We start from the raw sequence: 23,058 nt of genomic DNA, 5'->3' as shown, positions 1-23,058 counted from the left end.
TAGATGCCTGTCACTGTGCCCGGCTAATTTTCTGTACTTTAGTAGAGACAGGGTTTCGCCAGGTAGCCCAAGCTGGTCTTGAACTCCTGACCTGTTGGAAACAGATGCTTAGTGCTGCAAAGAAAAATTAGCACTGAGACAAAAGGTCTTTCAGCAAGGTAGTTTCTGCTTCTTGCAGGAAGGGTACTTCGCCAGCTGTCTTGCCTCGAGAGTACAATGAACAAAGGAGAAGCAGACATATTTATCGTTCACGCACTTGGGGTCGTCCTTACTGCTGTGTCTGGTCTCTGTTGGCTGGAGCCAGACCTCACAATCTAACTAATACCTGATTGGCTAACAGCTTAAAACTTTTCTAAGCAGGTAAAAGCAATGGAGAGCTGGGACATGCCTGTGAGCACGTCCAGCACAGATACCTTGGTCAAAGCACAAGGACACAGAATGTACTACGTGCTTGTGAGCATGTTTAACAGCTGCACAGGATAGGGCTTAATAAAGAGTTATTAGCAAAAAGCAAGAAGAATTTATTCTTTAACAAGAAAGAAGGCCGGGCGCTGTGGCTCACCCGGTAATCCCCACTCTTCGGGAGGCAGAGGCGGAGGACGGCTTGAGCCCAGGAGTTCAGACCTGTTTGGGTGATATAGCGAGACCCTGTTCTCCACAAAAAGGAAAAAAACAAAGACAAAAAGCAAACAAAATAAGTGCTAACAAGAAAGTCAACTTTGAAGAGGAGCTTGTTTACATCCCACAGGACCTCAGGTGGTCCACCTGCCTCAGCCTCCCCAAGGGAGGGCTCACACAGGAATTACAGGTGTGAGCTGTCGTGACCGGCCTATTTTTCATTTCATTTTATTTATTTATTTTTGAAACAAGCTGCCCCCCCCGCCCCCGCCGCCCGACCATTGCACAGGCTGGAGTGCAGTGATCATGGCTCATGGCAATCTAGACTTTCCAGGCTAATTTAAAAAACTGTTTTTGTAGAGATGGGGTCTTGCCATGTTGTCCAGGCTGGTCTTGAACTCCTGAGCCTTGAGCTCAGTGTGACCCGTGTGTCTCGGCCTCCCACGGTGTTAGGATTACAGATGTGAGCCATCGCACCTGGCCTGTTTATTTACTTTTTGTAGACAGGGCCTGGCTCTGTCCCCCAGGCTGGAGTGCAGTGGTGTGACTGCAGCCTCGACCTCCCTGGCTCAAGTGATCCTTCTGTCTCAGTCTCCTGAGTTGCTGGGACTATCGGTGTGCACCAGCATGCCTGGTTACTGGCTTTTGATTGTTTTGAATAGATGGCGTCTCACTGTGTTGGCCAGCCTGGTCTGAAATTCCTGGCCTCAAGTGATCCTTCTGCCTCAGCCTCTGTAAGTGCTGAGACCACAGGCGTTGAGCCACTGTGAGCAGCTCTTTGTTCATTTTTGAAGCTGGTTTGTTTTCTTGTTTTTTAATTTGATTGTTTGTTTGTTTGTTTTTTTTTTGAGACGGGGTTTCACTCATGTTACCCAGGCTGGAGTGCAATGGCGCGATCTCGGCTCACCGCAACCTCCGCCTCCTGGGTTCAGGCAATTCTCCTGCCTCAGCCTCCTGAGTAGCTGGGATTACAGGCACGCGCCACCATGCCCAGCTGATTTTTTGTATTTTTAGTAGAGACGGGGTTTCACCATGTTGACCAGGATGGTTTCGATCTCTTGACCTCGTGATCCACCCGCCTCGGCCTCCCAAAGTGCTGGGATTACAGGCTTGAGCCACCGCGCCCGGCCTTCAGCTAATTTTTGTATTTTTAATAGAGAGACGGTTTCACCATGTTGGCCAGGCTGGTCTGGAATTCCTGACCTCAAGTGATCCACCCACCTTGGCCTCCCAAATTGCTGGGATTACAGATAGGAGCCGCCACGCCCGGCTCGCAATTACTTAAAATATAGGCCGGGCTTGGTGGGTCACGCCTGTAATCCAAGCACTTTGGAGGCCAAGGGAGGCGGATCACCTGAGGTCAGGAGTTCAAGACCAGCCTGGCCAACATGGTGAAACCCCGTCTCTACTAAAAATACAAAAAAAAAAAATTAGCTGGGCGTCGTGGCATGTACCTGTGGTCCCAGCCACTCGGGAGACTGAGGCGGAAGAATCGCTTGAACCCAAGAGGCGGAGGGCGCAGTGAGCCGAGACTGCACTCCAGCCTGGTCACAGAGGAAGACTCCATCTCAAAAAAAAAAAAAAAATATATATATATATATATATACAAGAAAGCTGGCCACACTGACTGCCTCTTCCTCTCACAAAAGATTTCTCTGCAGCATGTGATGCTGATGGCAGCGTTTTGTCCACAGAAGTTCAGGAGTTCTTTCACAATTGGAAAATCCTCTCAAACCTACTGCTGCTGTACCAGCCAAGCTTATGGAATATTCTAAATCTTCACCAGGAGCAGATTCCATCTCAAGAAAGCTCACGCCATAATCCCAGCACCCTTGGACGCCACGGCTGCCGGCAGACGGATCCCTTGAGCTCGGGAGTTTGAGACTTGCCTGGCCGACATGGTGGAACCCCATCTCTACTACAGATACAAAAACTAGCCGGGCGTGGTGGCGGGCGCCTGTCATCCCAGCTACTTAGGAGGCTGAGGTGGGAGAATCACTTGAACCTGGGATCTGGGAGTTGCAGTGAGCTGAGATCACCCCACTGCATTCCAGCATGGGCAACAGAGTGAGACTCTGTCTCAAAAAAAAGTCACCTGACCTCACTGAGTTAACCAGTGGAGACCTCCCGTGTCCCACCATTGCACAGCGTGCCCTACAGCGCCGTGTGTGTGTGTGTGTGTGCGTGTGTGTGTGTGTGTTGCGGGGGAGGTGGTGGCTGGTGCTCTGAGTATCTTTCACTTCCCAGAGGTGAGCTCGGTGTCCGACAGGCCCTGTAGGGGTGTCTGATTGCCTCTGTGCAGGAGGGAAGGAGCGGGTCATGCCTGGGACCTGAGAGGTGGGTCTCCGGAAGCGTACACTGTGCTGCTGACTGGCCTGCTTCCTGTCTGATTGAAATTGGTGGCTTACAGCAAGCCCTTGTCACTTGCAGTGAGGAGCCCATATGGGGAATGCCACGATTTCCCCTCAGCCCGCTCTATCGTGAACGCCTCCTGCTAGGTGGCAGAGCTTAGCCCATGAATCAGGGCACACCCTACATTCCAAACCTTAAGAGCAATCTTGTCACCAAAACTCAGCCGGTCACTCGCAGTGTAAGTTAAAGAAAAACTGCCAACTACGTGACCACTCACATATGAACCCGGAACAGCCGCCAACCAGGCAGAATTCCCAAATATTTGCTACTTCATCCCCAGCGCCTTCCCGTTTCACACGTCGCCTGTGAAAATCCAGTGTGCGCTATACTTAACGTTATATGCACTTTCTGTTCATATACTTAGTTAAAAAGGCATTTTAGATGAACTTACGATCTATTTACTTATTTAGAGACAGGGTCTCACTCTGTCACCCAGGCTGGAGTGAGCGCTGCAGTCTCAGCTCACTGCAGCCTCCACCTTCAGGGTTCAAGTGATTCTCCTGCCTTAGCCTCCCGAGGAGCTGGGATTATAGGCATGCGCCACTATGCACAGCTAATTTTTTGGTGTTTTGGTAGCAATGGGGTTTCACCATGTTGCCCAGGCTGGTCTTCAACTCCTGACCTCAAATGATCTGCCTGCACTGGCCTCCCAAAATGTTGGGATACAGGCGTGAGCCACCGCGCCTGGCCTGGATACAGTTGTAAGTAGAACAGGCACAGGGTCTCTGCACCCAGAGTCACCCTGCTGCATCTCCCCCTTCGGTGGGACTCAGGCGTTCAGCACCACAATACTTTCTCTAGACGGCGCCTCATAAACACGAGGGGTCTCCTGCCTCAGCCTGTCCCTGGATTCCCATTCATGGAGAGTGTAAAAGCTCCCCATTGACGCTAACATGTAGCCCGGTGGGGCTGGTTGTGTCAGAGGGCGGCAGGCGGGGACGGAAAGGGTAACAGCCATCAGACCTGTATGGGGCGGGATCAGAAGGAAAAGCACACTGGAGTTGGCCAGGACCCAGCAGAAGTGGGCGAGAGTGGTCAGCTCCGGGGCGGTGTATAAAACTGGGGGTGGGCTAGGGGCAGTGGCTCACGCCTGAAATCTCAACACTTTGGGAGGCTGAGTGGGTGGATCACGAGGTCAGGAGTTTAAGACCAGCCTGACCAATATGGTGAAACCCTGTCTCTACTAAAAATACAGAAATTAGCCAGGTGTGGTGGCGTGCACCTGTAATCCCAGCTACTTGGGAGGCTGAGGCAGGAGAATCTTGTGAACCTAGGCGGCGGAGGTTGCGGTGAGCCGAGATTCCGCCATCGCACTCCAGCCTGGGCGACAGAGTGAGACTCTGTCTCAAATAAAAAAACAAAAAGCAAAAGCTGGGGGTGGGACTATTTCTGATACTCCAAATTCCATACTGAGTGAACTGGGTAAGTTTAAGAAAAAGATAAAGACATAACTAGGGGAGCCGACAAGTTCAAAAATAAAAATGAAGACATCCTTTCAGGGGCTGTGGCCGTACTGTCCAGGAGGGAAGCCTGGCCAGACACGGTGCTGGTGCCGGACTCTGCCCGGACATACCCGGGCACCTTCCCCACAGGGTGTCAGAAAAGGGAGCCCCAACGGCCGTTTCTAACATTTTCTTCACTCTTTTTTTTTTTTAAGACGGGGTTTCACTCCCGACCTCAGGTGATCCGCCCACCTTGGCCTCCGAAGTGCTTGGATTACAGACGTGAGCCACCACACCGGGTCTACATTTTCTTCACTCTTATGAGAACTGCCAGGAACAAATGTTAAGAGGTCATGGCATAGAAAAGAAAGAAGTGAAACCAGAACATTTTAGCAGCTTTCCCAAAAATGTAATTCTTGCAGCAGTCAAGACAGCCAGGCCAGGAATCAGCTGGCAGCACCCTTCTAGCTTCCTGTGACGAGTTCTAAACCTCACATCCAGCCTCCAAAACTTAGAGGGTTAAGTAATCAGCTACTGGTCACATGTACAGAATGAGGGCCACAGCCTGGGGGGCTGCCTGCCGGCGTGTGTGTGTGTGTGTGTGTGTGTGTGTGTGTGTGTGCGCGCGCGCGCGCGCGGGAACCACCTTATTTTTGAGACGGAGATTCCTTTTCTATCCCCCTTTTTGAGAGTTTCACTCTTGTTGACCAGGCTGGAGGGCAGTGGCGCGATCTCGGCTTACTGCAACCTCTGTCTCCTGGGTTCATGCGATCCTCCTGCCTCAGCCTCCCGAGTAGCTGGGATTACAGGTGCGCGCCACCATGTCCTGCTAATTTTTGTATTTTTAGTAAAGACGAGGGTTCACCATGTTGGCCAGGCTGGTCTTGAACCCCTGACCTCAGGTGATCTGCCCTCCGCGGTTTCCCAAAGTGCTGGGATTACAGGCTTAAGCCACTGCACCCAGCCGGACCACCTTTAAAGATGAACAGGCTGAGTGCAGTGGCTCATGCCAGTAATTCCAGCACTATGGGAGGATCACTTGAGCCCAGTACACGACCAGCCTAAGCACACAGGGAGCCCTCTTCCGTACCTACAACAGAAGAATCAGCCGGGCGTGGTGGCACCTGCGGTCCCAGCTCTTCGGGAGGCTGAGGTGGGAGGGTCACTGGAGCCGGGAAGCGGAGGCTGCAGTGAGCTGGGAGCGCCATTGCAGTGCAGCCTGGGCGGCGGAGCGAGACCCGAAATAAGGAAGAAAGGCAGTCAGAGCAGAGGTTTAACACGTCGCTAAAGAACGAATGTGGCAGCTTCCTTACTTGCAATCTTCATCTGCCAAAATGTCAATTCTGCGAATGGGGGACTCGTCAAAAACTTAAACCCACTCTTCGTGGAGGCGGGGGCGCTCTGCGTTTCCCAGGCTGGTCTGGAAAGCGGCCTGCGCCCCCAGCGCGCAGCACCGTCCGGATGTCGGCCGCAGAGGGGGCGCGGGAGCCGCTCGGGCCGCGCTCAGAGCGCCGGGGCGAGGCCGCAGCTCCGCGAGCCTTGCGGGCGGGGGTCCCACGAGCACGGGCGGCGAGGACGCGGGGCCGCGGCTCCCTCGGGGGTCGCGAGCTCGGCACGAACGAGCTCCTCTACCGAGGTGGCGACCCCGACACGCGGAGCTCCTCTCGGATCCCTCTGGCCCGAGGCGGCCACTTTCCCTGGGGGCCGCGCGCTGCACCCCAGCAAGGCTCGACCCGCGCCTGGGATTCCGCTTCCAACGGCGCCGCAGCTCCGGGCTCCGGCCTCCTCCTCCCAGGATTCTTTTTCTTTATTTATTTTTAATTTGCCTTTTTAAAATGATTTTTTTAAAGACGGGGTTTCACCGCGTTGGTCAGGCTGGTCTTGAACTCCCGACCTCAGGTGATCCGCCCGCCTTGGCCTCCAAAGTGCTGGGATTACAGGCGTGAGCCACCGCGCCCGGCCTCCCGCGCGGATTCTCTGGCATTTGAGACACGTCGGCCGGCGGGCGGCCCACAACACGCGCCGGCGCTTACCAGGCCCCGCCCCAGCGCCCACCAGGCCCCGCCTACCAGGGGAGGCCCCGCCCCCAAAGGAGACTTCCGGACCCCGAACCGAGCCGCGCTCACCAGAGCCTGCCCGGGCACCAACACTGTGCCCCGCCAGGCCCCGCCCCTTCACCGAGCCCCGCCCACCAGTCCCCGTCGCCGAACGAGCCCTGCCTGCCAGGCCCCGCCCCTTCGCCGAGCGCTGCCCACTAGTCCCCGCCCCCGGCGTCGAGCCACGCCCACCGCCGGCTCCAGCACGCTTGCGCCGCTGACCCCGGCGGCTGGAGCGCTCGGCTCATTCATCCCGTTCCGCACGCTCGAGAAGGAAGTCGGCCATCTGGCTCTCGGTCTCCAGGCCCGCGACCGTCCGCCAGCCGTCCCGAGGTCAGTAGCGCCAGCGGTGCGTCAGCCCGTAGCCAGGCCTCCCCGCGCCACCCTTGGTGGGGCTTCCTTTGGACGCGCGCTCGGCGCTACGGAGGCCCCTGCCGCGCCGGCAAGACACGTGCTTCCGCGGGGGGCAGGGTCGGGGAGGCCGGGGTAGCGGCCGGCTGGGTGGGCAGCGGCTCGGCCCGGCGGCGGCGGCTCGCCCTGATGGCGCCATCGTCACGAGCTGCCCTGAGGGGCGCGCCGGAAGTCCTGCGCGGGGGCGCGGCTGCGCCGGCGCGGTTCGTCCTCGCGCGCCGAGCACCTGGTTCCGTGGGTGTCGGCGAGCGCGTGACCGCCGCTGGCCGCGCCGAGCGCCCCTCCCCAAATCCCGTAGGCCGTGGCTTCTTCCCCCAAAGAAGCGGCCTTCCGGGAATGACCGCCCTGGGGAAGACCCGCTCGGCGCCCTCCACTGGGCGTTGGGGAAAGGCGGGCGGTCTCGGTCGGGGAAGGAGGGTCCCCCGCCCTTCGCTGCGGAGCCTCGCCCCGGCACCACCCGGGGGCGGGATGTCGGGCCGCGAGGCTGCCGCCTGGGGCTGCGCGGAGGAGAACGTCACTGGACGGCGCTGGGGGGCTGGCGGGGGGCTGGCGGGGGGCTGGCGGGGGGCTGGCGGGGGGCTGGCGGGGGGCTGGCTCGGGGCTGCCGCCAGCGCTGGCGGAGACGACGGAGAGGCCCCAGCCAAGGTGCCCACGCGCCTGGGGAAGCCGGAGGACCCAGGCGCCCTTTCCGGAGGGCGGCTTGGCAGTGTTTCAGAAGGGCCTTGGGACCGGGCGGGCCCTCTTCTAGAATGGCGGAAAGCCTAAAAATCCGAAGTGAGTTTTTTTTTTTTTTTTTTTAGATGGAGTTTCGCTCTTGTTACCCAGGCTGGAGTGCAATGGCGCGATCTCGGCTCACCGCAACCTCCGCCTCCTGGGTTCAGGCAATTCTCCTGCCTCAGCCTCCTGAGTAGCTGGGATTACAGGCACGTGCCACCATGCCCAGCTAATTTTTTGTAGTTTTAGTAGAGACGGGGTTTCACCATGTTGACCAGGATGGTCTCGATCTCTTGACCTCGTGATCCACCCGCCTCAGCCTCCCAAAGTGCTGGGATTACAGGCTTGAGCCACCGCGCCCGGCTCGAAGTGAGTTTTAAATGTCTTAGTGATCAGCTGAGTAAACCGCAGACAAGCAGGAGACTGACTACACAGGATGTGGCCATTGAGAGTTACTTTGGGGCCGGGCGCGGTGGCTCAAGCCTGTAATCCCAGCACTTTGAGAGGCCGAGGCGGGCGGATCATCTGAGGTCAGGAGTTCGAGACCAGCCTGGCCAACATGGTTAAAACCCGTCTGTACTAAAAATACAAAAATTAGCCGGCGTGTGGCAGGGGCCTGTTATCCCAGCTACTCAGGAGCTGAGGCAGGAGAATCGCTTGAAATCAGGAGGCGGAGTTTGTAGTGAGCCGAGATTGCACCACTGCACCCCAGCGTGAACAATAGTGAAACTCCGTCTCAAAAAAAAAAAAAGTTACATTGGGCTGGGTGCTCTGGTAATCCCAGCACTTTCGGAGGCTGAGGTGGGCGGATCGCTTGAGCCCAGGAGCCCCAGACCAGCCTGGCCAGTTTAGTGGTGCACGCCCATCGCTACAAACAGTAGAAAAAGTTAGCCAGTTGTGTGGTGCCCGACAGTAGTCCCAGCTACTTGGGATGCTGGGGCAGGAGGATCACTTGAGCCCTGGAGGAGGATGCTGCAGTTGGCTATGATCTCATCCCTGCTATAAAAAATTTGCCACAGATAGGTGGCTTTATAGGCCTGGAGCCCAGAAGCCCAAAGTGGGTTTTAGGAGGTTAAAGTCAAGGTATTGGCAAGGCCAGTCCTGAGGTTCCCAAGGAGAATCTTCTTTGCCGCTTTCGACTTCTGGAGGTGACCTCCTTCCATCTTGAAAACCTGTCTTCTCTGCCTTCTGCATAGGAATCCTCATGATTTTATGCAGGTCACCCAGACACCCCAGGGTAGTCTTAGCGTCTCAACATTTGCAAAGTCCCTTTTAAGATGACACCAGGGGTTTGGAGATTAGGTTGTGGACATCTTTCAGGGCCATTCTTATTTTTAAAAACGTACTGTTGATAAGAATAGACCGGGCCTGGTGGCTCACGCCTGTAATCCCAGCACTTTGGGAGGCCGAGGCGGGTGGATCATGAGGTCAGGAGATGGAGACCATCCTGGTGAACATGGTGAAACCCCGTCTCTACTAAAAATACAAAAATTAGCTGGGCATGGTGGCACACGCCTGTAGCCCCAGCTGCTTGGGAGGCTGCGGCAGGAGAATTGCCTGAACCCAGGAGGTGGAGGTTGCGGTGAGCCGAGATCGTGCCATTGCACTCCAGCCTGGGTAACTAGTGAAACTCTGTCTCAAAAAAAAAAAAGAATGGTTAGTGTAAAATATTTGAAGAGATTTATTCTGAGCCAAATATGAGTGAGTGTGGCCGGTGACACAGCTCTCAGGAGATCATGAGAATGTGTTGAGGTGGCTGGGGCAGCTCGAGTTTTTTTTTAATAAATTCTGCACTGTCACTTTTCATGCAGCTTGGTTTTATGCATTTTAGAGAGACGTGAGACATCCACGGAACACACTTAAGATACATTTGTTGTACTGGCCTGAGCGTATAAAGTCAACACCAAGACAAAATTATGCTAAATTGCCGGGTCTTTATTGCTGGCGGCCACAGAGGACTCTCGTCTCTCCAACCTGCGGCCCCGAAAGGAGGGTGTCAAGACCTTTTATACCCATAAAACCACCTCGGGAGTGAGGGGCTTCAGATGTTCTGAGGGCTGGTGGATTCTGTAAATCACCTCCTGGGCAGAGATGAGGGTGAGGGGCTCCGGACACCCCGAGGGCCAGGGGACTTTTGACATTCTGATTGTTACTTAAGTGGTTCACAAAAGTCAAGATTAGCATTTGTTTACACATTGTCTGGGTAGGGAGGAAATTACAGTCCTTAATTACTTATTCACATTTGGGTTATAGAGAGCAGTTTCAATAGAAAGCCGAGGTATGGTTGAGGTATGCAGTTTCATGGGGCTTTTACCAGGTCGCACATTGGTTTGATCCAGAAAGGCGGGACCAGACAAAAGATTTTTGAACATGTTTCCCAAGCTCAGGCATGAAGAACTCTTGCCTGATGGAAACCGAGGGTGTTACAAAGTTTTCAGGACGGCCCAGCTGCTCTCCGAAAACCCTCCTCACAGCCTCGCCCATTTCACCTCAGCCACAACAAATTATCATCCACTGTTGCCATCGGTCTCCAGTCTGGCAGCAAAAAGGGGTGTCTCAGGTTTGCTTTATTTCAGTGTTTAGGGAATTCCTGGAATCCGGCCTGCCTGTGGGAAGGGGCAGGGCCAGTCCCTCCTGGGCGGTCGGGGCTGAGGGAGCTGGAGGGATGACTGGGGAAGGCGGGTGCAGGTGCCTGTTCTGGGAGGTTAAATGGAAAGGCTGGTTGGGGCCAGACTGTGGCTAACGGGGTGCGGCCGTCAGGCTTCCCCCTGGGCCCGGTGGGGAGTGGGAAGGCCGGGTAGTAACTGGGACGAGCCCGGGGGCTGAGTGGGCCCCGAGGGTCAGGTAGGGAGAACCAGCGGGCTTGCGCGGCCCCCCGGGTGGACTCCCCGCCCCCGCCTGTGCAGAAGGACCCCCGGGCGGCTCTGGCCTCGAGTCTGCGGTGGCGCGGGGTCAGCGTCCTGGCCTGAGTCGGCGTGGGCGGGGACGGAGAGGAGGGGACAGCCCCTCCGTGTTTTTCTGAGGTCCCATCCCAGCCTTTTAGTACGGGGCAGGCAGTCCAGAACTAGCCGGTTCAGGGACCCGACGCGGGGTGGGGGCGGGGGTCACAGGGTCCAGACCCTTTGCGTGTCACCTGAGCATGGCCCGTGTCTCCCTACAGGGGGGCCCCCGCGCCCCCGGTGGTCGCTGTGTCCACGACCTGGTCACGTCGGAACTGAAGGACCTGAAGTGGCCTCCAGACGGCTCCCTCCCATGTGGCTCCCCAGGGTGGGGCTCAGGCCGTGGGCCCTGCGGAGACCTCCCGTAAAGTTGAGAAGGTCTGGTCTGTGGATAAGGGACCATCAGGGCCTCAACCATAGCAGGCTGCCGCCTGGCAGTGGGGGCCTCCTCCAGGCACAGAGAAGGGCGGACACACCCACATTCTCATGGGGTCTTAAGTGGGCTCAGTCCTGCACAGGTTGAGATGTGCCTCCTGGCTCCAGGGTGCAGCCCTGGGGCTACAGCAGGGTCTGGCCAAGCCTGAGTGGTGGGGACCGAGCCCGTCCCACAGCCCTAGTCTCAGATGGTCACGGGAGTGCTGGCCACCCTGAGCCCCCACCAAGCTTTCTCAGGAGGAAGACACCTTGGGGTCACCTTCGTCTGGGTGCAGAGGACACAGGACTGTCAGGCTGATTCGGGGAGCGTGTGCAGCCTGGGGAGCCGCCTAAGGCTCTGCTTCCCCCCCTTCCGCCCACAGTGCCTCCGGATGACTCGATTCTGGAGTCAGGGTTTGGGCGGCCACGCCCTGGTCGGGTTTGCTCACACGCTTGGGGCCGGGTGGATTCTGTTCCTCCGTGTGGGGCCGTGGGGTGTCACCGCCCTTTGCCACAGCGTCCTTGCAGGCCCGGCGCCGAGGCGTGTGGACCTGAACGCAGCCTTGCTCTTTGCTCCCGGCTGGTACCAGGGGCCTCTTCCCTCCACTCAGAGTGGACTGGCGGCCTCAGAACCATCCCTGGGAGGGGTGCCAGGCACACAGTCTGAGGAAGCCGGGGTTTTGGGGCGGCGGCAGCCTCTGCGCTGTACTGTGTGCTGTCTTTGTGAAGGGCAGCTGGGGCTTCGTCATTCCCGGAGTGCGTCCGGCCCGCTTTCTGTGGTTCTTGGATGAGAGCCCTCTCCCTACTGCGCCCCCCGCCAGCATGGCATCAGGACTGCTACCTCCATGGTCCGCCTTCCTCTCCAGGTTCCCGCCCTGCTGAGGCCCTCAGGCCAGTGTTTGGCAGGTGCTCTGGGAATGTATCCCCCTACCAGGCTTTGGGGTGGCTGTCTCAGCCTGACCATTTTCTTCCCCAGGCCTCTGGCAGGTGGGTGCCTGAGCTGGGCTCTCAGGACAGCCGGTCTCATTCATTCAGGCTCTGTGCCTGTCCCTGGGGAGGTTTCAGGGTGTGGCAGCTGTGCCCGTCCCCGGCTGACCTCCCAGTTAGCCTGACAGCCAGGCCTCTGTGTAGGCTGGCGTGCTGTGGGGCAGGGAACCTGCCCTGGCCTGGTGCAGAGTCCCCAGCCCCAGAAGGGGGCATGGAAGCTGACACCCCGAGTGCCCACCCCACCTGCCCTGCCCTGTGCGGGACACTGTGGCTGGTGCCCCTCCTGCCAGCTGTTTCAGGGCCGTGGAGCCTGGTTGTGTGGAGGGTGCTAGGGTCCAGGATCCTGGCATCCTGGGAGGTCTCCGGCTTTATGGGCAGCCTGCCTGGACCGCCCAGTCCACCTGTCTCCAGAGTGAGGCACAGGCCCCCTTGCTCCCCTGCCCAGGTCTCCGACCACCCACCCCTACCCTGTCCTTGCCCAGGCAAATGAGAGGTCGGGCTTCCTGGGCTGCTGCTGTCCCTGCCTCTGTGGGGCAGGAGGAGGTGCCCACAGGCTGGGTGGCATCAGTCAGGAGGTGGGCTGGCATCTGTGTCCCCAAGTTCTGCTGCCCATGGTGGCCTTTCCAGGGGTGGGTCTGGTCCCTGCTCCTGGAGGCAAAGGTGGGAAGTGCTGGCCCGGGAGAGGCTGTGGCTCCTCCTGAAGTGTCAGCCCTGTGGCAGAATTTGCAGACTCTCCAGCTGGTAAAACGATGAGGGGATTCCGCCAAGACGTTCTCTTCCCTCTGCCCCCAACCCAGGCCACTCCCCACCTCCGCCATGAGTGTGGACATGCAGTGCGTGGACATCCAGTGCGAGGAGCTGAGCGATGCTAGGTGGGCCGAGCTGCTCCCCCTGCTGCAGCGGTGCCAGGCGGTCAGGTACACTTGCCCTCGGGAGGCTTCGGGGCACCGGCAGGGGCAGGCTTGCGGGTGGCAGCTCCCTCTGAAGGGTGCGCGGCTGTGGAACGCCTTGTTTATAGATGGGGAGTGTGAATTCCGTGCAGCCTCCACGTGTGTGAAATGTGATTCTTGTGTTGCTTTTCAACCTTTGGGAATGTAACATCAATCTGGGCTCGTGCAGCGTGGGCCAAGGTGGGAGGGCACCAGCCAGCAGGTCTCTGGCTCCAGTGTCTGGCCCCTCTCCCTCTCCTGGAAACACAAGGGCAGGACACAGCTTGGGCCCCCTTAGTGGGCATCCGTGGGCACTGGCTGTCCCTGCCAAGCTGGGGGATGGGAGTCCTCGGCCCTCAAGGTCCTCACAGACCTAGTGGCTTCACAGCAGGACACGAGCGCCTGCGTGGGCCTCATCTTTTCACTTTTTAACTGGTTATCTGAAGTAGCATCAGGCTCGCAGAGGAGTTGGGAGGACCGCACTGTTCTCCCCTGGTGAGGCGGTCCTGTGTGTGTGGGACCCTGGTGCCGGCCCAGCACCTCCAGACCGTCTCCTCTCCCACCCTGCCCTTTTCCGCTGACTGTCCTCCGTCTCCGTAGCCCTCTCCCTTCTGTGACCGTCCCCTCATTTGGTGGTCCGAGTGTCTGGCCAGGCGGACGTAGGGTGTCCTCTTTTGGGGTGTGTCTGATGGTTTCCCCTGGTGGAAGCCACGCACTTGTGCGAGGAACTCGGGGAGGTGCTGTAGGGCCTGCGGGGCACATCCTGACGCCCTCTCCGCTGTGATGTCACTGCTTTTCTTTCTGTGACGGATCAGTGCCTTCGAGAGATACTTTAAATTCTTATTTTTAGAGACAGGGCCTCGCTCTGTTGTCCAGGCTGGAGTGGCTCAATCGTGGCTCACTGCAGCCTCGCCCCCTGGGCTCAAGCGATCCTCCTGCCTCAACCTCCCGAGTTCTAGCGCCACAGGTGCACCCCTGGTTGCTGAGGTGCGGGCTGGCGGGGCTGCTGAGGCTCTGCTCACCCCGCGTCTGCGTTCAACCTGCCGCATTCAGCACGCATCAGAGGCTCCTGCCGGACAGTGGTTCCCGTGACATCTGTCTCGTTAGGATTTTGTAATTTTTTCCTTTTTTTTTTTTTTTGAGACAGGGTCTTGCTCTGTCACCCAGAATGGAGCACCATGGCTTGACCTCGGGTCACCACAGCCTCCGCCTCCCGGGTTCAAGCGATCCCCTGCCTCAGCCTCCCTAGTAGCTGGGATTATAGGTGCACGCCAGCATGCCTGGCTGATTTTTGTATTTTTCGTAGAGATGGGGTTTCACCTTGTTGGTCAGGCTGGTCTCGAACTCCTGACCTCGTGGTCCGCCTGCCTCGGCTTCCCAAAGTGCTGGGATTACTAGCGTGAGCCATGGCACCCAGTCCTCTTCTCCACATTTATCAGTTGTCATTCTTTTGTGAGCAAGACCTGGTTTTCTTCTTAGCTGCATTTATTCAGTTACTCATCAATCAGGAAGCACTTGAGTACGTTCACTGATCACGCTAGAAGCTGGTGTTACCGTTTATAGACGTGCCTGTTCCAGGCAGCTCCCATAGCTGTTTCCTCGGACAGGTTTGCTTTTTCCCTGGAGACAGACCTGGAGGTCAGTGCCGCACGGTCGAAGTGAAGAACGCGTTAGGCCAGGCACACGTCTGCCCGTGTGCGAGCATCGGGGAACTTTCACAGCTCACGTTTTGCTTCTACAACGTCCCGTGCGACTCGCCGTCCCCTGCGCGTGGGGGGTGGTGGGGTCTGAGGCCGGCGCCAGCCGTGGCCCACCTGACCCTGGGTTCCGGTCGCAGGCTGGACGACTGTGGCCTCACAGAGGCCCAGTGCAAGGACGTCAGCTCTGCCCTCCAGGCCAACCCTGCGCTGACGGAGCTCAACTTGCGCAACAACGAGCTGGGCGATGCCGGCGTGCACCGCGTGCTCCAGGCCCTGCAGAGCTCCTCCTGCAAGATCCAGAAGCTGAGGTGAGGTGGGCCTGCTTTGGTGGTCTGGCGTTGGGGGCAGGCAGGTGGTGGCAGCGGGCACTTCCGGCATCAGCCACAGGCAGACAGGCCTGGTGGCCTCACAGCGGTGGGACAGGGCCCCTCCTGCCTTGTCCCAGCTCCTGCGCCCAAGGTCTGGTCCTGCCCGCCATCCCCGGGCTTCCGGCATCCCTGGAATGCTGGCGTCCACAGAGGCCTGAGCCTCTGGCTGGCTCTCCCGGACCCCTGCTGAAGGGGTTTCTGCAGACAAGGCTTCCCTGGGCTGAGCCACACGTGTGCCCCCTGCTCCTGGCCTGGAGACCCCAGATCCCGTCCAGGGAAGGAGTAGGTGTAGGCCTGCCTTTTGCAGGGTGCCGCTCCGGGCTCTGGGCTCCAGGCTCCGGGCTCCAGCAGGTGAAGTGGGCAGTAGCTGGCTCAGGGGAGCCCTGCTGACAGCCAGATCTGCTCAGCTTCCAGAGCTGCTACCTGACGGTGGCCGGCTGCGGAGTCCTGTCTGGCACACTGCGCTCCCTGCCCACGCTGCAAGAGCTGCACCTCAGCGACAACCCCATGGGGGATGCGGGCCTGCAGCTGCTCTGTGAGGGACTCCTGGACCCCCAGTGCCGCCTGGAAAAGCTGCAGTGAGTGTGTGCCCTTCCCGGGGCTGTGCCCCCCTCCAGCAGCCCCTGTACAGCACGGCGCCTGCCAGGAGAGGAGCCGTGATGAGTGGACTCAGGTCACAGGGTCCCTGGGGGGCTCCGTCGTTGCCCTCCCTCCCCTTCCAGTTGCCCTTGGCAAGGAGCAGCTGTCCTGGGACCTGACAGTGGGAACAGGTGTGGCCTTGAGTCAGGCTGCACTCAGCACCCCAGTGTGTGGGGTGCCCGGCCACCGTGAGTTGAACACAGCTGGCATGGCAGGTGGCCCGGCCCTCTGGATGCTGGTTTCTTTCTCTTGGGCCTGGTTTGGTCCCAGAGTCTGAGGTGGGGCCGTTGGTTAGTGAGGGGTTTCCAGCAGGAATGAATGCCAGTGTCCACAGAGGCCTGAGCCTCTGGCTGGCTGTCCCTTACCAGCCACCCTGGATGAGTCTCTAGGAGGCCCTCAGCACTCCCAGCTGGTGCCCAGGCAGGAGGGGGCTGGGGGGAAGAGACGCCAGCACCCCCACACTCCCTGGCATCGTGCCCTCGGCTGGCGCACATTCCCGTGTGGCGCTGAGCTCGCTCTGCCTCGCAGGCTGGAATACTGCAGTCTCTCCTCTGCCGGCTGCGAGCACCTGGCCTCGGTGCTCAGGGCCAAGCCAGACTTCAAGGAGCTCACGGTCAGCAACAACGACATTGACGAGGCTGGCGTCCGCACACTGTGCCAGGGCCTGAAGGACTCCCCCTGCCAGCTGGAGACGCTCAAGTAGGTGCTGGGCCTTGGGGGGTGTGCAGGGTACGGGCGGGGGCGTCCGGTGTGCCTCAGGCATGACCTGCATCCCAGGCTGGAGAAATGCGGTGCCACCTCAGACAACTGCAGGGACTTGTGCAGCATCTTGGCCTCCAAGGCCTCCCTGCGGGAGCTGGCCCTGGGCAACAACAAGCTGGGCGATGTGGGCATCGCGGAACTATGCCCAGGGCTGCTGCACCCCAGCTCCAGGCTCAGGACCCTGTGGTAAGTCACCTCCCCAAGGCCTCCTCCCAGAGGGTCAGGGGCTCGGGCTGTCCCTGGAGCCCTCCCCCATCCCTCCCCCACCCCTGGACGCAACCCAGGCCATGCCGCAGTGCTGAGGAAAGTCCACGGGGGTCCGTCTCCCACAGGATCTGGGAGTGTGGCCTCACCGCCAAGAGCTGCGTGGATCTGTGCCGTGTCCTGAGGGCCAAGGACAGCCTGAAGGAGCTCAGCCTGGCTGGCAACAACCTTGGGGACGAGGGTGCCCGGCTGCTGTGTGAGAGCCTGCTGGAACCTGGCTGCCAGCTGGAGTCTCTGTGGTGAGTGTGGCTGGTGGGATGTGACCCTGTCACCCAAGAGAGGGCCAGGGTGACCGAGGAGGCCAGGGGAGGTGCTAGGCTCAGCTCTGACCTTCAGAATGCACGGGCCGGGGAGCAGCCCGTGGTTTGGTGGGGACACCGCTTGGGGCTGAGGACCAGCCTCAGGTGCTGACAAGCTGGGAGGCTCTCGGATGTTTCTGCTCAGGTCCATGTGGGGCCTTTAGGGGAAGGGCCGGTCGCAGCTGTGGGCCAGCCTGGGCCCCTGCCAGGCGTCAGTCCTTGTCCATGTCCACAGGGTGAAGTCCTGCAGCCTCACAGCTGCCTGCTGCTCCCACTTCAGCTCAGTGCTGGCCCAGAATAAGTTTCTCCTGGAGCTGCAGATAAGCGAGAACAGGCTGGGGGACGCAGGCGTGCAGGAGCTCTGCCAGGGCCTGGGCCAGCCCGCCTCTGTGCTGCGGTCACTCTGGTGAGTCTGTGAGGGACATGAGTATGCATATTTGGGAGCTCATGTGCACGTTTGTGAGCACGAGCATCTGTGTGAGAACACGTGTCAGAGCATGGGTGTTCGTGTGCTGGGGAAGGCAGGGTGGTGGCACCACTCTGGCTTAGTTCTCATTTTAACTTTGATCAGAGTCAGAGGTCTTGGTTCATGAAGCCTGGTAGCCTTACGGGGCTCCAGCCTGCCCTGGCCACCCTGTGGTCCATCTTTCTGGAAGCCCCGCCCACCTTCCTGCCACACAGGAACCCCGGGTCAGGATGTCTTCCCAGCTTTCCTCCCTTTGTTAAAGCACGTTGTCTTGTGGCTTCCTAAGAACAGGTTCTGCAGAAGGTAATTTTTGGAGGCGTTGTGCATCTGCTCTGCCCTTGGGCCATTCAGCTGGGTATAGAATTCTGGGCTAGAAATTCAGCTGGGTATAGAATTCTGGGCTACAGATGTTCCCATAGAGTTGGTAGGTGTTTCTGCATCATTTTCTGGCTTCCAGGGAGGACTTTGCTGTTCTGATTCTTAATCCACTGTGATTTTTTTTTTTTTTTTTTTTGAAATGGAGTCTTGTCACCCAGACTGGAGTGTAGTGGTGTGGTCTCTGCTCACAGCAACCTCTGCTTCCCGGGCTCAAGCAATTCTCCAGACTCAGCCTCCCAAGTAGCTGGGATGACGGGTGCACCACCATGCCTGACTAATTTTTGTATTTTTGGTAGAAATGGGGTTTCACCATGTTGCTCAGGCTGGTCTCGAACTCCTGACCTCAGGTGATCCACCTGCCTTGGCCTCCCAAAGTGCTAGGATGACAGGTGTGAGCCACCATGATCTTGTGTGCACGATGTGCTTTTTCTCATTGGAAGCTTTTAAAGATGTGTTTGCCCATTGTGTTTGGGGGTTCCATGTGTTTTGCCTTGATGTGTGCCTTGGTTCTTTTATTGTGCTGGATACTTGGTTCTTCTAAGACAGTATTATGCCTTTGGTGGTTCTTTCCTCTCCTTCCTTTTTCTTTTCTTTTCTTTTTTGAGAGTTTCACTCTTATTGCTCAGGCTGGAGTGCAGTGGTGCAATCTCAGCTCACTGCAACCTCCACCTCCCGGGTTTAAGCAACTTTCCTTCCTCAGCCTCCCACTCCCAGCTGATCTTTGTATTTTTAGTAGAGACGGGGTTTCTCCAAATTGGTCAGGTTTAGTAGAAATGGGGTTTCACCATGTTGCTCAGGCTGGTCTTCAACTCCCGACCTCAGGTGATCCGCCCGCCTCGGCCCCCAAAGTGCAGGGATTACAGGTGTGAGCCACCGCGCCCGGCCCCTTTCTTTCTGGTGTGCCCATGAGCCTGTCATGAGGTCCCCTGGACTGGCCTGCTAATTGTGTTCTCCAAATGTTCTGTCTCTTCGAGGTTTTGTTCTTATTTCTGGGAGATGTTCTCGTTCGCCAAGCAGTCTACTGAATTTCCACCATCAGTGTTTTGTCTTTTGTGTGCTGCTTCACCTGTGCCTCTTGCCGGGGCTTTCCATGGGTGGCTGGTCATCCTGGGCTGGGCACCAAGTGCAGAGTGAGGCCTGGGAGCCCTGGGCAGGGGGCTGGGCAGGCCGAGTTGTGGCGTTTCCCGGGGGCTTCCTCCTGACGGATTTCTAGTTCTGTCTCGGGACGCCATCCTGGCTGCCGGGACCCTGTGGGCCTTCCAGGTGGGGCAAGGAGCCCTGGGTCGTGGTCACTGCGGGCCTGTCTGCCTGAGCCACCGCCGGGGTGGGGGTCCTGCCGGCTGCACCCTGGGGAGTGAGTGACGGGTTTTCTCCACCGTCCTTTGTCTGGCCTGTAACCCAGTCTCTCTTGGAAGCCTGAAGTCCGTTGTCCACTGTGCCTTCCTCAGGCCCGTCCACACCGTCCCTCGTTTCCCCACACAGCTGCCCTCGGTCTCTGTGGCCCCTCCTCTCAGCCCCACGGGGCCAGGCAATGTTGAGGCGGCGGGGAGCAGAGGGCGGGTGTGGCTCTGTGGGTGGACATTGTCTCCCTTTGGTCCTTTCTCCCCCTCGTAGGAGGGAGCTGCTCAGGGAGTCAGTCTGCTGTGCCCTGCTGAGGGGCTGTGTGTGCCTGCCTTGTCTGTGGCGGACACCCGCCCAGGGCCACAGAGGGACCCTGAGACAAGCTGCCAAGGCCGAGCCTTGGGGAACGGCCCCACCCGAGGGTCCTGAGCAGCCGAGAATATGTATGCGTCGGAGCTTGGGCTTTGCAGCGTGGGCCTCTCCCGTGCCCCCAGGACCAGGACGCCCAGTCGGTCAGTGGAGTGGCAGGCATGCCTGCACCCTTGTAGGGCTGAGGGCCCCACAGGGTCGTGGGGTGAGCCTTATGCTGTGCTGAGGCGCAGGGTCAGAGAAATAAAGAGACAGGACACAGAAGTACAAGGAAACCACAGCTGGGCTCGGGGGCCACGCCACCTATGAGCGGAGTTAGGCGAGGCCCCGAATGTCCAGAAGCGTGAGTATTTATTGTGTACAGGTTAGGGGGCAGGGCAGTGAGTGAAGTCATCTTTAAGGATGGTGATAGGGCCGTGAGCAATAAAACAAGGAGTCCACCCCCATTAGGTCACCTAGGCCAGGAGGTGGACAGTGCACAGCAAGGGGCCCATTCCCACGAAGGCAAGGGCCGTGTGCAGTGAGGGGTCCACCCCCATTAGGTCACCGAGGCATGGAGGTGGGCCGTGCGCAGTGAAGAGGGTGCAGTGTGCGATACTTCTATCTACGGGAAACTACTTCTAAGAAGATTTATAGGAGGATGCTTTAAGTCACACAGCAGTGACAGAGCTGTCAGGGTTACCGCCACCTTCTGGCAGCTTCCAGTGGGTTCTATGGGAAGATGCTTTTCGAGCAGCACAGAAGCAAGAGCTGATAAAGTTCACAGTCACCAAGGTGGATTGCCGTTCTGAGGGCACCTTCCACAGAACTGGAGCAAGGTCCTACAACTCCTTTATCAGGAGGAGTGGCCCTCGCCCCAAGCCTGCCATGCAGCGGGTATCTTTACGATACTGAACGCTGCCGCCTGGGCCGTGGGTTCTTGTCCTGGTGTAACTGTTTTCCCTTAAATCATGCTCTGCCCTGTGTCTGCTCTAGGCATTCCTCCGATTATGAACTAAGATATAATTGTAGGTATATATGTAGGAAAATATTCTTTAGGCACTCATACTATCAACTATTATATGATTATAAATAGAGGATTATATAAAGGGATCCTTCAAGCCCTATTTCTATAAACTAATACAGGATTGTATAAAGGATTAAATAAAAGGAAATAGCTGAGTAGTAAAGCTGTAAAGTGAGATATTCCTCAAGCCCTAACTGTCAGAGCTCTGCTTAGCTCTCGTTCCTTGGTGCCTGTATGGGGGGTTACCCACACACCTGATCCCCATCCCGCTCCACCCAGGCTGGGGGACTGTGACGTGAGTGACAGCAGCTGCAGCAGCCTGGCCGCAACCCTGTTGGCCAACCACAGCCTGCGGGAGCTGGACCTCAGCAACAACTGCTTGGGGGACGAGGGCATCCTGGCCTTGATGGGGAGCGTGCGGCAGCCGGCCTGCCTCCTGGAGCAGCTGGTGTACGTGCATGCGTGTGGGTGGGGCCGGGTGGGGTGTGGGCGTGTCTGGGCTGTGTGGGTGGGGGCCGGATGGGGTGTGGGCGGGGCTGGGTGTGTGGGCATGTCGGGGGGGCCGGGTGTGGGCTTGTCTGGGGTGTGGGGGTGGGGGCCGGATGGGGTGTGGGTGGGGCTGGGTGTGTGGGCATGTTGGGGGGGCCGGGTGTGGGCTTGTCTGGGCTGTGTGGGTGGGGGCCGGATGGGGTGTGGGCGTGTCTGGGGGGTGGGTGGGGCCAGGCAGGTGTGGGCAGGGCCGGGCAAGGACACCTTCTTATGCCTTCCTTCTGGCCCGTGCAGCCTGTACGACATCTACTGGTCTTTGGAGATGGACAACCAGCTGCAGGCCCTGGAGAAGGAGAAGCCGTCCCTGAGGATCATCTCCTAAGCCGCTTCCTCCCCGCCGGGCTCCTGAGACCTGCTCTCCCTGGACAACCCGCCTCAAGGCACCCCTGGGCTCTCACCCTGCGTATCCTGGATTTGAAGAGAAACGCTCAGATCAGCTCATTTCTGCTAGTATATTTTGGACACTTTATATTCATTAAAACACTTTCTTGGCAGGAGGGGCTCTTGTCCTTCCTGGGGTCCCTGTGAGGGTGCTGGTATCGGGCTCCCGTCCTTCCTGGGGTCCCTGTGAGCGTGCTGGTATTGGGTGCACCATGCCACTTGGCATGAGCTGCTCTCTGCCTAAGTTGTTTCACTCTTGCCACGTTGCCCAGGCTGGTGCTCTTGGTCTTGGCCTCCTGAAGTGTGGGCGTTACAGGTGTCAGCCATTGGCCTGGCCCAGTAAAGCTCTTTAAAGTGACCTGGGGCCAGGCGTGGTGGCTCACGCCTGTAATCCCAGCACTTTGGGAGGGAGGCCGGGGTGGGCAGTTCACTTGAGGTCGGGAGGAGTTTGAGACCAGCTGGACCAACATGAAACGCATCTCTACTAAAAATACAAACATGAGCCAGATGTGCTGGCAGGTGCCTGTAATCCCAGCTACTTGGGAGGCTGCGGCAGGAGAATCGCTTGACCCTGGGAGGTGGAGGCTACAGTGAGCCGTGATTGCACCACTGCACGCCAGCCTGGGAGATGATGGAGTCTGAGACTCCACCTCAAAAAAAAAATAAAACACGTAACCCAGAATCTTAGCTTCTAAGTAACCGTGACCCCCAGTGAGAGGAACAGGGCTCTTTGGGGAAATGGGTGGTGCCAGGCCTGCCTGGGGTAAGACACCCAGGGTGAGCCTGGACTGGCTGTTGGTGTGAGGAACTGGAGCCCGTGGGTGCTGTCTGGGCCTGAGGAGCTGCCAGGAGGGCTCCCAGGGGCTGCCACCAGGACTGCGAGGAGGGCGCCACCTCCACCCACCGGGACACGTGGCTCGGTGTGAGCGGGGACACAGCATGGAGTGACGGACGGGGAGGTGTGGGACTCGGGGTGTGCGGGAGGGGAGGGGCCCCTGCAGTGGGAAGATGAGGTGGCATTTTCTCCTGAGGGGTCCTACTGCCACCTGCACAGGGCAGAATGCTGAGGCCCTGCATATCCTGCAGAGGCGGACAGGGCAGGGTGGGGCAGGGCAGGCTGCAGAGGCCAAAGGTATGAGTGGCCGTGACCGTGGCGAAGGGACTTGCTGGGTGAGGCTCCGTGGCCACAGCACGCCACCCTATTGAGCCCAGGAAGCTGCTCCACATTCCAGCCTCATGACTTAATGGGTTGAGACTTTCCCCAAAAGCAGTATCAGTAAAGCTCTTTGAAGCCTGGGGCCTGAGGAAGAGCAGGGGCTGAGGGTGCATCTGGCTCCCGGGGTCCCCCCAGGCTGTGTCCAATCTGCCATCCACACCCCGTACCCCATGCCCACGGCGAGGAGCAGCGCCCAGGAGACCCTGTAACCTGCCACCCACACCCCCTACCCAATACGGCGAGGAGCAGCGCCCAGGAGACCCTGTAACCTGCCACCCATACCCCGTACCCCATGCCCACGGTGAGGAGCAGCGCCCAGGAGACCCTGTAACCTGCCACCCACACCCCGTACCCCATG

The 23,058-nt window shown here is 58.5% G+C and overlaps 1 protein-coding gene across 1 annotated transcript; it reads left to right on the top strand.

The window, feature by feature from the left end:
• Positions 1 to 6,747: 6,747 nt before the first annotated feature.
• RNH1 (ribonuclease/angiogenin inhibitor 1) lies at positions 6,748 to 21,600 on the top strand. The gene is made up of 10 exons (XM_032271489.1): positions 6,748 to 6,901; positions 12,831 to 12,950; positions 14,800 to 14,970; positions 15,438 to 15,608; positions 16,198 to 16,368; positions 16,447 to 16,617; positions 16,764 to 16,934; positions 17,230 to 17,400; positions 20,834 to 21,004; positions 21,338 to 21,600. Exons 2-10 carry the CDS (start codon positions 12,850 to 12,852, stop codon positions 21,423 to 21,425), a joined length of 1,386 nt encoding a protein of 461 aa, XP_032127380.1. The 5' UTR covers positions 6,748 to 6,901; positions 12,831 to 12,849; the 3' UTR covers positions 21,426 to 21,600.
• The last annotated feature ends 1,458 nt before the right edge of the window (positions 21,601 to 23,058 follow it).

This window comes from Sapajus apella, unplaced genomic scaffold (assembly GCF_009761245.1).
Source record: "Sapajus apella isolate SASKATOON/1434 unplaced genomic scaffold, GSC_monkey_1.0 scaffold234, whole genome shotgun sequence".
Lineage (NCBI taxonomy): Eukaryota > Metazoa > Chordata > Mammalia > Primates > Cebidae > Sapajus > Sapajus apella.
This window is presented reverse-complemented; position numbering and strand designations above follow the sequence as displayed.